Raw genomic sequence first — 15,044 nt, forward strand, 5'->3', positions numbered from 1 at the left:
CTTGTTGAGAGTGAAAGTAAAAAGAGATGCAAGTGACTTGTTATATTCAATTAATAGGAGACCACTTCTTTTATACATGCCCAAAAGGGCTTAGAGCTGAAGGGACACACCCCTTCGGATTGGCCTTTCGTGATTGGTAAGCAACTTAATGATATTATTAATCACTAACTAATTAATTAATTATAGAAATTGATCACTAATTCTAATTTCTTCATAACACTCCCTCTTGATCAATTTGTTCTTCTTGTGATCTTGTAAATAATGGAATAGCTTCTTGAAAACCCTGTGGGAAAAATAAGGAGAAGTGTGGATATTTCACAGGAAAAACTCCTTAAAAACCCTTTTAGGAAAATAGGAGAAAATGTTGATATGACATATATGATTGCTTGATAGCATATTACCTCGTTAAAAATATATGTATGAGAAAACCTTGATAGAAAAAAACTCATTAGAAAAAGAGTGCAATTTTATAATCAGAAGATAATAAATATATTTTATCAAGGGTTACCCCCCTTGATACTTGCAAATTTTTAAGTCGTCTCATACCAATTCCAAAATGTATTTCTGAAATAATGATGTAGGTAAGGACTTAGTAAATAAATTTGCAACATATAACTTAGTTTGCAAGATTTCTATCTCTCCATTTTTTTGTAGCTTATGAGGATAGAATAATTTAGTAGCAATATATTTTGTGATATTGCTCTTTATATAACATGCATTCATTTTTGCAATACAAGCAGAATAATCTTCATAGATAATTATTGGTTTTGTGACTGAACCAATAGCACATGATTGTTGTATGTGATTGATCATTCTGCGAAGCCATACATATTCACATGAAGCTTCGTATATTGCAATTTTTTTAGAATGATTAGTGGATGTGGCTACTAGAGTTTTTTTTGGATGACTTCCATGATATAGCCGTTCCACCATGTAAAAATACAAAGCGTGTCTGAGATCTGGTATTGTGGGGATCAAATGGATAGCCAGCATTTGTATACCCAATTATAGCTTTATCTTGGTCAAACTGATAGAAATAAACCAAAATCTTGTGTACATTTAAGATATCTGAAGATATTCTAAACTCCTGTCCAATGACGTTTTGTTGGAGCTGCGCTATGTCTAGCCAGTAAGTTTACCGCAAATGCAATATCAGGCCTTGTGCAATTTGCGACATACATTAATGCTCCGATGGCACTAAGATATGGAACTTCTGGTCCCAATATTTCTTCATCTTCATCCTTTAGTCTGAATTGATCCTTATTCATATAAAGATAACGAACAACCATAGGTGTATTTGATGGATATGATTTATCCATGTTGAATTTCTGAAGAATTTTCTGGATATATGCAGACTGATGTACTAATATCCCTTATGGGAAATGTTCAAGCTTAAAGCCTAAGCAAGATTTGGTTTTACCCAAATCTTTCATTTCAAATTCCGTCTTTAGATGGTTGCGTGCTTCATCTATATCTCGTGTATTTCCAATGATACTGAGATCATCCACATACATGAATATGATACAAAATCTGCTTAACAATTTATTGATGAATACACATTGGAAAAATCTTTCTGTAGAAGAAATTCCTTTAGTCGGTTGTACCATATTCTTCCCGATTGCTTCAAACCGTATAATGACTTTTGAAAATTTACACAATAAATGTTGCGAGAATGATTCTTGTTCGGAATATCAAGCCCTTTAGGAACTTTCGTATAAATATCCAAACCTAGTATGCGGTCACTACATCCATGAGATACATGGATAGACCTTTCTGAGCTACCAATAATATTAAGTATCGGAATGTTATACCACCCATAACTAGGGAATATGTTTCATCAAAATTGATGTTGGGTCTCTGCATGAATCCTTGTGCTACAAGCCTCGCTTTATATCTCACCACTTTATTGTTTTCATTCCTTTTACGGACGAAAATCCATTTTGATCCCATGGGAAAAAATTTACAAGGTGTAGGTATAACCTATGAGAATACCTCTAATTTTTTGAGCGAGCGCAATTCTGCCTCCATTGCTTCCTTCCATTTGATCCAGCCAGAGTGCTTGATGCACTCTGCCATGGACTTATTTTCTGGATCAGGTTGAAGGCCAATTGCAATCTTAGAGCATAAATTAATGTCGACAATTGTAGTCTTTCAGTTGAACGATTCCTCTAAATCAATATAATTGGCGGAAATTTCATTTACCCTTTGTGACTCTTCTATATTTCTCAAAGTACAAAAGTCAAGGTTTTGTGATGTCCTAGCACTTATATTTGTGTGCACATTTGTGCTAAATATATGGTGTATCAGTTGAACATGCATATTATTTGGATTTTGAACATCCAATTGGTGTCTACCAACATAATGTTGATTTGCATTTACCATTTTGGAAGTATCCTTTCTTTGTTTCCGCGAATGCTGTTTTGGAGTTTTATCCTTTGTTACCATACTTCTCCCCCTCTTATTTTGATTTGGGAGATTTTGAGTAGGAATCTCTACTCTTTCCGGTACATTAACAACAGAATTGTGGGATTTTGTGACACCCTTATAATCAGTAAGTGCTTCTATCAGGTTATTTGCAATGCTTTGCAAATTGAAAATCTTTTGAACTTCATGTTCAGATTCTATAGTACGTGGATCATAGGACTGAATACATGAGGCATTCCAATTTATTTCCTGGCATTCGTTACGTTACATATTGTCTCCCCATAATGTCGGAAAATTATCCTTATCGAAAATGCAATCAGCGTGACGGGAAGTGATAAGTCCCCTGTAAGAGGCTCGAGGTATTATAAGATTGATGGTGATTTATACCCCACATATATCCCTAATTTTCTATGGGGTCCATTGATGTCCAGTGCGATGGTGAAATCGGTACGTATACAGCGCAGCCGAATTTTCGCATGGAAATACTTGGTTGATTCCCACGTACTAACTACAATGGGGAGGCCGTATGATATGCACTAGGTCTTATTTGCATCGAGTCTGCGGCATGTAAGACCGCATGACCCTAACAAGATGACAGTAATTTTCCATTCTGTAATAATGGTCTGGTAATTAACTTTATACTCTTGATAAGAGATTCAGCTAATCCATTTTGCGTAGGTACATAAGGTACAGAATGTTCCACATTAATGCCTAGAGCTATACAATAGTCATTGAAGGCTTTTGAGGAAAAATCGGCGGCATTATCCATCATGATGGATTTTATCGCATTGTCCGAATAATGTGCTCATAATTTGATAATTTGAGCAATGAATATTGTGAGAGCATGGTTTCTGGTGGATAATAAACATACATGGAACCATCTTGTCGATGCATCAATAAGTACCATGAAGTACCTAAATTGCTCAGTTAATGGATGAATAGGACCACAAATATCACCTCGAATGCGTTCAAGAAATGTTAGTGGTTCAGCCTTTATCTTAAGATAAGAGGGTCTTAAGATTAATTTTTCTGTGGCACATGCGGTGCACACAAAATTTGAAGGTTTGGAAATTTTATAGTATTCATGTGATGACCAATTGAGTTGCCGATAATTTTTCTCATCATCCCAATTTCAGAATGACCTAGGCGATCATGCCAAGTCTTGAAAACATCAAGATTTTGAAAAAATATCTTATATGCAACATGTTGTACGGGTTTCATGTACGTGAAATACAATCCAGTTGATAGTGAAGGAATTTTCTCAAGCAGTTGCTTGGCATATCCATCATTTTTTGTGATGAATAGATATTCATCTTTGTTGTCATTATGTGTTTCTACAGTCATTATATGTTTCTATATGGAAACCATTACGACGGATATCTTTGTAACTCAATAGGATACAAGTTGAATCAGGATACAAGAGTGCATCCTCGATTACTAGTTGAGTACCCATAGGGAGAATTATTGTGGCTCTTCCTGAACTAACAATCACGGCATCGCGGCCCGCGATAGTCATGACATTTCCTTTACTCTTTGTGAGAGTTTGGAAATATTTAATTTCCTTGAGTATAGTCTTAGTGCTAGCACTATCCACTAAGTAAAATTCTTCTTCCATTTGGATTGTCCCTGTAGTATGATCTATAGTGAGTAAATCATAATAAGATGAAAGATTTAAATCATAGATTATATATATACATGATTTATTAATCTAGTATCATATGTCTTATGATAGACAACAATTACAACATAATATTATATGAATATGGCTAGGTAATCAAGTTTTGGGGTAATGGAGACTAGTTGGTGTCTCCAAATATGTCGTTGGATTGGAATTCCACGAGCATATCGTCAATGTTGAATAAGTCGTCCAACTGCGGTGGGATGTTCTTATCATTATTTTCCATAGAAGTATCCATGGAGCAACTGGCATTAGTAGGTTGAGTAATGAAGTGTGCTTCATACTTGTTCCCTTGAACTTGGTTTCCAATAAATTTCTGATATAATTTAACCAAATGCCCGGGAATGTGGCACCTCCTGGTCTTATGGTTGTGACAACCACACCTTTGAAAAACTTGAGAGTTGTATTTTTGAGTGCTTTTTCCTTTGTTATGACCTTTGCTTGCCTTGTAATTATGCCTGTTATTGTTCCATTTCCCCTTAGAATTCTATTTGAATTTCTTGCCACCAAATTTCTTTTGAGTGTTATGACTATTGTAGTGAACTTTAGACAAAGGTGATGATGTGCCCACGGGGCACAATTGATGATTATTTGTTAAGAGTTCATCATGTTTTTCTGCCTGGAGTAAGTCATATGTCAAGTTAGAATATTTGGCATAGTTTTAGCGGCGGTATTGCTGTTGCAATAACCTATTTGTAGGGAGAAATATAGACAAAGTCTTTTCAATCTTTGCTGCATCAACCATATGTTGATTGTAGAATTGAGCTTGGAATAAATCTTGTGTACTGCAGAATTATATTCTGCACTAGATTTGAAGACCATAAGGTGGAGCATAGACCACTCACATCTTGCTTCTAGCAAAATTATAGACTGCTATTGATTATGCACTCTTTGAGTGAAACTCAAAAATTTCTAGGATCTTGTTCCATCATATATTCATTCTTAAGATCATAATAAAGATGGTGCCTTAGAAAATGCAAGGTCGTAAACTTGTAAACTTGTTGCTTCTAAAACAGGAGCTTCTGGATTAGGTTCATTAATTGCATTAATGAATTTGCTGATAGCATGATTTTTACATCCATAGCCCAAGTTAGATAGTTAAGTTCAGCAAAATCTTTGTTGACTAAATGAGCCATATTCTTACATGAGAGATCATGTATAGGATTAATTTACTACGGTAAATTAAATAATATGTGGTGTGTAAATTTATGCAAAATTATGATGTCAAGATGATTGCAGTCGATGCCTAGGTCTCCATCACCTTGTGTTTTTTCAAATATTCAGATTTATATACCTTAGTTGTAATTTTGCATATTACTACATGATGTAGGATATAAATCAAGTGCCATATTTGTAAAGATACAAATAAAACGAGTAGCATATGAAAAGATTGTTCTAAATAATATTTGCACAACCAATGTGAGATCTGCGGATCACATAAGGTACAATTACTACGGTAATCATAGCATCCATATTACATTGGTGCTAACCTCCAAACCTGATGGTCTAGATAGCTGTTTACAATATTTATGCAAATCCAGAACAATCGGAGGACTAAAACAGAACAATCTAGGGCCTCAAAAACAAACATGCAGAACATAATATTCTAAACATGCAAATAGATAGAATTTTGGGGGCCTCATTGCAAGATTGCATGGGAGAGAGGGGGTCCGGTGATGCTCGGCCTAGCCTGGCTTGCTGCGGCTCGGCCTGCAGGCGGCTTGGCCTGCTTTGCCTAGCTCGGGTCGGCCTGCTGGTATGGCTTGGCTTCGCCTTGGCTTGCTAGCGGCCCCGCCTGCAGGCTGTTGTGGCCCAGCGCGGCCGAGGCCGGCTTGATTGCATACAGCCCATATAAAAGGCCTAGAGGGGGAGTGGTTAGGGTTTTCAATCCTAAACCGTCTCCACCTCGTGAGCCGTCGCTGCCTGTTGCTTGATGCGCCGCAGCCGCCGTTGTGCGCCGCTGGCGTCGGTGTGCGCCATCACCTCCCCTTCTCCTCTTCTCTTTTTCTCCTTGGTCCAGCCCCCTTATGCCGGCTCTTTCCATTCGCCGACCGTTAGTTGCCGGAGGAGAGCCCCAAGCCGGCAGGGCTCCATGTGCCTCGGCGGATGCCGAGCGGCAGTGCACGGCCGCGGCATGGCCGAATCGGCGGTCGGATGCCGCCGCTGGTGGAGAGGAGGGCATCGAGGAGGATGGTGCTGAAGGCGTCGCCGGTGTTGGTGCAGCGAGGGCGGTGCATAGGCGGGCGCTGCCGATGGTGGTGGAGTGGTGGGCGCCGCCGCCGATGGCATCCATGCGGGTGCTGCCGCGGGGACCGCCAAGGGCGGGTGCCGCCACCGCCGATGGTGAAGCTTTGGAGCATCACCATGGTGTGCCCGATGAAGTTCGAGGCGGCGGTGAATGAAATTTATGGTGGCCTAATGGTTGATGCAAGGATGTCCAGCCTGAAGGTCGAAGCCGGCCATTCGCAGCGAAGGGATGATGTATATGGCAACCATGGAAGCTATTACCACAACCATGACGTGCGCAGAAACACCGTCGCTTGATTCATCACCGGTCATGGAGAGGAAGAACAAGGAATCCTCCTTGAGTTGCAAAGAAACGAAGATGAATAGAGTCCATTCTTACTTGTTGAAGTTTAGGCCTCTGGCCTCATTCCTCTTGCTCGTAGTCAGTAGAGAGCAAAGTGCATGATAACTTGTTGAGAGTGAAAGTAAAAGAGAGATTAAAGTGACTTGTTGTATTCCGTTAATAGAGGATCACTCCTTTTATACATGCCCAAGGGACCAAGGGCTGAAGGACACACCCCTTCAAGTTAGCCCTTCCGTGATTAGTAAGCAACTTAATGATATCATTAATTACTAACTGATTAATTAATTATAGAAATTGATTACTAATTCTAATTTCTTCGTAACAATCCTGAGAAAAAAACTAAGGATGCCGGATGATGTCCTCAATCAATCAAAACTTTATCTTGTTTCCCCACCCCGGTTATCTTTCCCTCTTTTTATATAAAAGAAAGGGAGATACAAAGATTTTAGCATGAGCATCTAATGCGCTCCCTTTAGTACGTGAAACAAACTTTGCTATCTTTGTTTCTCTTTTTTGCGTGCAAATTATTAACAGACTTTGTCAACTAATCTTGCATGCATGTATGAAGCATGAAAGTGTGGGACGTAGCATGCATTAGAATCGTGCTTTCTGCTTTTCTAGTCCGGCCGTCCGGGTTAAAAGGAGAAAAGACAAAACGACAGAGCTAGCTAGCTGACGTATTGTCAACATTTCGGATCATGTAGACCAATTCAATCGTAGAAATAAATATACAACTATACACTTTCAAAATAAAGCGCACACAAATGTGCAAGAGGATTGATTGCAAAGAACTAGATCCAAATGACCAGTAGATCATGTGTAGGCTTGATGTATTTTCATGTGTACGGATTTAATTTGGTGCTCCAGGAAGTGACAGGGGATCCAACAAAATCGAGCCGGGCGACAAGGACAGTCCGGACATCAGTCGACAGAGGAGAGGTCCAAGTCGTCGGTTGGGAATCTTCTTCAGTTTAAGAGAGCACAGTAGCACATAGGACTAGTAGGCAGGTACGGAGTACAGACACAGACATACTCGTACAATCAAAGGCTGGGCAATGCTCTCAAGTCAAAGTGATACAAAATACGGCATGGTCATCCAATGATGCAGGAGGCATAATTGGAACGGGGGCGTGCCCTGGGCACTGTCGCTCACGGAAGGCATGTACCTCCCTGAAACTGTAGCTTCTTGTGTTTGGTGCGCCACCTTCCCAGACACGCACGGCTCAACGTTGGTTGGAGATTCTCTCCATCACTCCATCGAGCCTGTACTTCGGCCGTGCACTTCCGTGTTCTGTGTGTCTTTGCACTTACGATGATGGAGACTGCTGCACGCTCTGTTCCGCGTTTTCTCTCCTCTGGCTAGTGGTGTAGTGCACGACGCCCAGTGCAATTAGCCTATAGCTGTTAGCAAGGGTGAAGGGTCCAACGCTCTTGTTGGATCTACGTACGCAACTGCATCCTTAAATACAAAGTATCCTAGCGTTCAAAATTTATCCTCAAATATAAGACATTCTAGACATGTTTAAATATTGCCTCATTTAATCCTCCTCGGAGTTGGTAGTCAGCATGAGCTCGGTCGCTCTTGCATTATTGGCTGGGTTAGCCAATAGCATTGGGACTGCATAAAACTATAGAAGGGCCACTTCTCACTTGGCAGTCATTCGCCAGAGCAAAGAATCCAGGCATCTTCGGAGTTCAGAAGCTTCTTCTCTGACGCCTCTGGCTTCTTGCTACTGTGCCAGGTACTGCAGATAGTGCTAAAAACTGAAGTTAAAATAGCTGTTGGAAGACAACTGTTTGTTATCTTCATTTTCGATCTTTTTATGTGGCTTTATTTATTTGGAGGATGCAACAATAATCAATACTCAAGGACGGTTTGGGAGGTCAAGAGACGTATGGCAAGAAAGGAACGCAGCACCAAACCTACCTATGGGATTACTACACCCTACTGATGATTAAGGTATCAACATCATAGCGCACTAGACCTTCCTGTTTAATCGGCTGTCGTCGCAATATTTCCTGTTCATTTCTAAAGGAAACACAAAGGAGAGATATCAAGCTGCTGAAAAAAATTCTTCACCGAACTCTGAAATTAATATTTCTGTTCAGCCGTGCACCTCATCCATGGTATTCTATTGGAACGAGCTGCACATTCAAAATGTTTTAAGCTCATGCTCATTGGGTTGCTGCTGATGGTAGATAGGTGGCATATACTTTCTTTCTAGTCATTTTTGTTTTAATATTATTCTTTGTTTATTGTTAGAAGAATATACCAAGCTAACGTTTTAATACCATCGAGCTGAATCATTCTCCTAACTAAACCTTTAATTTAAAGAAAAACACTACCTTCAGTGTGGCAAATATGAAAAGTTTGGAACACTGTTTTTGTGTGATACAGAAAAACGAGGTGAACATATAAAATGTATTTAGCATATAATTCAGCATAATTAAACATTTGGGCATTCTCCAGCCTTTATGGTTCAATTAAGCTAAATTGTTTTAATCAAGCATTGTAGGCATTCTCCATCCCTTATGGGCAAATTAAGGTAAGTTATAAATTTAAAATGCAAGATAGAAATTACTTGCAAATATCAAAATACTGACAATGTTACATGTTATTGGGTTGGTCATGGGGAAAACATCTTGAACAAGTACAATTTCCAGGCCAAACATGCAAAAAGGGACCTGAATGTTAATTTACATGAGGTAAACATCACAACGTAATTTTAGCTAAAGGCAAGAGCTAAAACATAATATTTCAATTCATAGCTTATTTATTACAGTTACAGGGAAAACTAAGGGCTTTCTCTTAATTTTTCCGAACTAAATTACTGAAAACTCCCGAGAATTTCCTAAGTTTTCTGTGAACAGTGTCGATTCCTTATTAGTCATTAGCTTCTTGGGCCTAAAGCCTTTGAGCCGGCCCAACACGGAGCGTATTTTGTTTCCGACGCGCGTTCGACGGTCCAAAAGAAAGGGATAGTGGAAACGGGGAAAACGATATCCAATTGGTCCGGGCCCGTTTCCAGCCCACTCACGGCCCATCCAGACGTGTCGCCGCAATCGAAACCGCTCACGGCGTAGCGTATCAAAGCATCTCCGGTGCCGTCAGCGGCGCAAGCAAACTCTTTCGTTTCGCTTTCCCCTTTTGTCTCCGTGGAGGAGGAGGAAGCCACACGAACTGGTCCGGGCGCCGCACCGCGAGGGAAGGAGAAAGGGGAGCGACGATGCAGGTGAAGCAGAAGGTCTACGAGCTCTACAAGGGCACGGTGGAGCGGGTCACGGGCCCGCGCACCGTCTCAGCCTTCCTCGAGAAGGGCGTCCTCTCCGTCCCCGAGTTCATTCTCGCCGGCGACAACCTCGTCGCCAAGTGCCCCACCTGGTCCTGGTGCGTCCTCCGCTCCTCTCCCCTCGTGCTACCTCCCTCTTCAACTGATTCGGATGGTGTCTGATTGACTGTTTGACTGATTAATCTGGTGGGTGGTTGGGTTGTGCGTGCGTTCGCAGGGAAGCGGGCGACCCAAGCAAGCGGAAGCCGTATCTCCCCGCCGATAAGCAGTTCCTCGTCACCCGCAACGGTATGCTGCTAGTACTTAATCGAGTCACGATTCAGCTTCCATCCATTTTCCCATCTACACAAATTGAATTTTGGTGAATTACAGAATGCACATTATTGGTGGGTAGAGTTGGTAGATTTGTTTCCCCAATCGTGAGGCATTGGATGTGATCAAACATGCTAATTTAGGGAAAATCCTGGAGTACTTGAAAAATAAACACGGGAAAACTAAGAAAAAATAGGGGTATACTGTTTCAAGCTTGTCACTCATTGGGAATTCATGCCTTCAGAATTCTGAATTTTGTGTTGCTCCCAGTTCCTTGTTTAAGACGTGCCATCTCGGTCAAGGAAGAGTATGATGCGGCAGGAGCCGAGGTGATTCTTGATGACGATGATGATGGCGAAGGATGGCTCGCAACACATGGGGTGCAAGGTAAATATCCTCATCAATGCTGCTCAGTTGTGCCTTGTTTGGATTATATGATCTAACCTTTTGTTTTGTCCATTGATAATGTCTAGCATCAAAGCCAGATGAGGAGGAAGACATACCCTCAATGGATACATTGGATATAGGGAAATCTGATGGAATCAAGTCTATTCCCACCTACTTTAGCGGTGGTAAGAAGGAAGAAGAGGAGGAGGAAGATATACCTGACATGGACACTTATGAAGACACAGGGGATAATTTGGTAGGAAGATCACAAGTCTTTATCTAAGATGGGGCCAAGAAAAGCTGATGAAGTTTCTGATTCCAGCTTTGTCTTTATGTTCTTATTGCAGGTTGCTGCTGAGCCGTCATACTTTGTCGCTGAAGAGCCCGAAGATGACAATATCCTTCGTACCAGAACATATGATGTTAGCATAACGTGAGTTCTTTTTATCTTGTCTGCAGTTTTGGGATAATTCTTCTTTTCAGTAGGTTAGTCCAACCATACTATGATTGGTGTATTGTGTATAGTGAGATGAATATGAAGTCTGTCATAGGTTACATGTGTGTAGACATGCTTGTGGCGGACATCTCAAATGCATAATGTTCTGGTTTGTACCATCAAAGTTCTATGTTTTGAACACTTGGGTCTTTTGACACTTCAATTGATACAAACCGCACGCTTGGTGCCTGATGAGTTATAATTAGTAACTTGGCATAATGCACATCTGATTTGCAAAACATTTGCAACCAACAAGTCATTAAACTAGTTAATAGCTGCTGCCTTTAACTTTTGCAACTGTTGACTATTGAAGATTGGATTAACCAATTAGTTCTATTTGCTGGTGAAAAGAACTTTTGACTTCATATGTACCATGTTTGAATTGGAAAACATATTACTAATTGTCCTATTGCAGGTATGACAAATACTACCAAACTCCACGTGTTTGGCTGACTGGATATGATGAGGTAAATTTCGTACATTTCTTGCATGTAGTTACTGTGGTCTTTTACTTACAGCAGCTGGACTTGATTAATTGAATTTGTTTGCCATTGCAGTCGAGAATGCCACTAAAGCCTGAACTTGTGTTTGAAGATATCAGCCAAGACCATGCACGGAAAACGGTAATTTTCCCCATTCATACTTTTGATACTCCGAACATATCAAATGGAATGTGTAGACAAGATAAGAGAAAACTTCTACCATATCAATACTCAATATTGGTAATACTGGTAATGTGTTGATAATTGAGCTATATGGTCAGAATAAAAGAACAATTCAATGTTACAGGCCAGTTGGTCACAGGGTACACAACTTTCAGCTTTTCATTGTGCAACATGTTGTACTAGGATGGTTCGCGTGGCTCCGCTGCGCGCACCTGGAGAACATGGGAAAGGGTAAAAAAATAACACACGCTTCATGTCTTTGACATCAACAACAATTCGTTTGATACATTTATTAGGTAGTACAACAGTGGTATTTACACATTGATATCAGAAATTGAATTTGAAGAGGCGAGAGTTTCGTAGAGTTGTAGGCTTTCGCAATAAACATAATTTACATGCACTGATTAACAGCAGTTCGACTGTGTGAGCCCATGGAAATTGGCGCAAATTTATTGCAGGCTATATCAATGTGTTTAAATTTCTAGCTGTGTTGTCGTCAACAGAAGGAATGATGGATTACCCCTGCACAAATCATAAGGATATATCTTGAATTGGAATATAGAATGATAAACAACACTAACCCTAGAAGTAAAGCATTAAATTAGATATAATTTACACGAAATGTAAGATAGATATCTTTGTTATGCAAAGACATGTATGTTGCCATGCTGGTGACATGCTACATTGTTATTCTGAAGGGAAGAATTCTCCATGGGGAACTGTAGGAAATCAAATTAAACTACAAAGTTGATGTCACAGGACCTTGAGGCTTCCGGTTCTGATAATCATCTGGAAGCACAATGTTAAGAAATCTTGAATCAAACTAATCCATTCTACAAATCATTATTTCCATATATAAAATTCTATGCACAATGAAAATGAACAAAACTTGGAAATTCAACAAAAGAACGTTACTGCTATCACTAATGATAAGACCACAAAAGTTTTCAAGAGGTGGCTAATGAGAGTAGTTTCTGGTGCTTAGCTGGTGCTTCAGCACTCCAGGTACTGCTGATCAGGTCGCTTACCCTGGACACTTAAGCCATTACAGGGTAATGTTTGGTCGCGGTCGAGGTTTCTAGCGTGTGTGGTGTCTGTAATTGGGTGTGTTTGTGAGTAGGCTGTAGGCCTGTTGGCCTCTCCATGTACTTTTTTTCCTCTCTTCTTAATAAAATGACACACAGCTCTCCTGCGCTGTTTGAGAAAAGAAAAGATAAGACCACAGAAAGGTTACCTCAAGATAAGTCAAAACATTTAGGACACATAGGGACAGTGTGGTGTACAAGTGTAGGAGAGATAGCTAGTAGGAAAATTTTAACCCAATAAATAATTGAGCTAGCCAGAGTAAAAATTAGGCTGATAGAATTAATGATGCTAATGGGGAACAGTCAGAAAAGGAGGACTGGTAATTTTGTAACAGATAATCTAATTTCCAGAGAACACACCACTGCTGTGTGAAAGTTGAACATATTAATTGATGATTCCATAATAAGTAGGGCACTAAGATTAGCAAAGGAGGATTGAGACTCACAATCTTATTGTAAACATAGATATCAGCATATGAAAAATGAGCACACCTGTGATTATTTAGAGTCAGAAGCAGCACAAAGTTGAACTCATAGTATTGCTTTCATGGATTTTTAAGGCAGTTATCCATGACATATCATTAAAGATGATTATTTAGAGTCACAAGCCGGTCCCATTTTTCTTTTACACCAGCGAAACAATGAAGTTGTCTTCCATTGGATTGCAGTACAGGTTGCGTAGATGCTATGACATAACACGATGTTTTGGCACAGGTGACTATTGAAGATCATCCTCACTTATTAGCAGGAAAGCATGCTTCAGTTCACCCATGCAAGCATGCAGCTGTGATGAAAAAGATAGTTGATGTTCTTATGTCTCGAGGAGTTGAACCAGAAGTTGACAAGTAATACCCTTTATGTTGATAACCATTTTTTAAGGCACAGTTGATGAAAGCGTCAACCCCCTCATTACCAGTTTCTAACTTCAGTCACCTCATCTGAACAGGTACCTTTTCATATTTTTGAAATTCATAGCATCAGTCATACCAACTATTGAGTATGATTACACAATGGACTTCGACCTGGGCAGTACAAGCTGATGAATGGTTAATTGAAGGTAAGCATAAGTTCTTATCGCCAGACAATGCACTTCCACATCATATATAATAGTAAATCTTGCCCAGACCTGCTTATCAATGAGCCCAAGTCCTAGTGCCTGGCTCAAATTTGTATGACTTGCACCCTGTTCTTTGTTTGTGCTCTAGCTTTGATAAACAGTTGCCTGTTTGCTGGTTGTTACAGGAAGACAAAGCATCCTGCAGAAGGCACACGAAGGCTGAATTGCCAGTTCGTGGTTGGAAGTATTTGTGCATCTGTGTTCATTCCTTTGGATTGGTTGCAATTGTGAACGTGGAACTCTGAAATCTGGCAGACCCACCTTGTACATTATAACATTGTCTGCTTGTGTATTACTTGACTTCATTGCTCTCCTTCCATATAAAGTTCATATAGCATGCTCTCCTGTCTTTGCTGGATATGTACACCTAAGGGTGCAATTCACCCGGTCAGAAAAAAATATATGTAGTTGGGTGCATTGTATCACTTCGATCCAGTAAACAACTAAACATGTGGAAAACTAACCCTGCATCTATTGCGGCATAGTTGGTGATCACTAGTACGTAGTACATTGTACATAACTCATGAGGTTAGTTAGATAATGATTGATCCGATTTGCCCTACTAATAATGCCACAATATAATGTTTAGTATGCATCTTTCCATCACTTTTGGTAATGTGCAAATGCTGTAATGGTCATCTGAAACATGAGGCAGATAGCTGGTTGATTCATTGTTTGAAAGAGCTGAAATTCATTGTCATTTGTCAATACAAGAAAGTAACTGATTATAGTGAAGGAGTGGGACCTGGCGTATTATGCAAGCATCATTCTACAGAGAAGATTTAGATGGCTTATCAGACATGCTGGATGTTCCTGGAACACATAAGCTAGTCCTCAATTGATCTACAATGTATCTTTTTTCAGACCAGTCTTGACATCTCCAAACTTTCTTCTAATGCTAAATGCTCTCGTGAAGTGAAAAACTATCTAACCAAGTCATAAGTTCCCCTAGGCACCTCAAACAAGCAGGCTACTTTCTGTGTGCTTTATAATACGACTC

General features: G+C 40.0%; 1 protein-coding gene across 1 annotated transcript; it reads left to right on the forward strand.

The window, feature by feature from the left end:
- The first annotated feature begins 9,804 nt into the window (after nt 1–9,804).
- LOC112876835 (autophagy-related protein 3) lies at nt 9,805–14,395 on the forward strand. The gene is made up of 10 exons (XM_025941017.1): nt 9,805–10,080; nt 10,200–10,270; nt 10,565–10,681; nt 10,768–10,937; nt 11,029–11,114; nt 11,593–11,644; nt 11,735–11,800; nt 13,642–13,772; nt 13,874–13,984; nt 14,170–14,395. Exons 1-9 carry the CDS (start codon nt 9,920–9,922, stop codon nt 13,965–13,967), a joined length of 948 nt encoding a protein of 315 aa, XP_025796802.1. The 5' UTR covers nt 9,805–9,919; the 3' UTR covers nt 13,968–13,984; nt 14,170–14,395.
- The last annotated feature ends 649 nt before the right edge of the window (nt 14,396–15,044 follow it).

This window comes from Panicum hallii, chromosome 9 (assembly GCF_002211085.1).
Source record: "Panicum hallii strain FIL2 chromosome 9, PHallii_v3.1, whole genome shotgun sequence".
Taxonomy (NCBI): domain Eukaryota; kingdom Viridiplantae; phylum Streptophyta; class Magnoliopsida; order Poales; family Poaceae; genus Panicum; species Panicum hallii.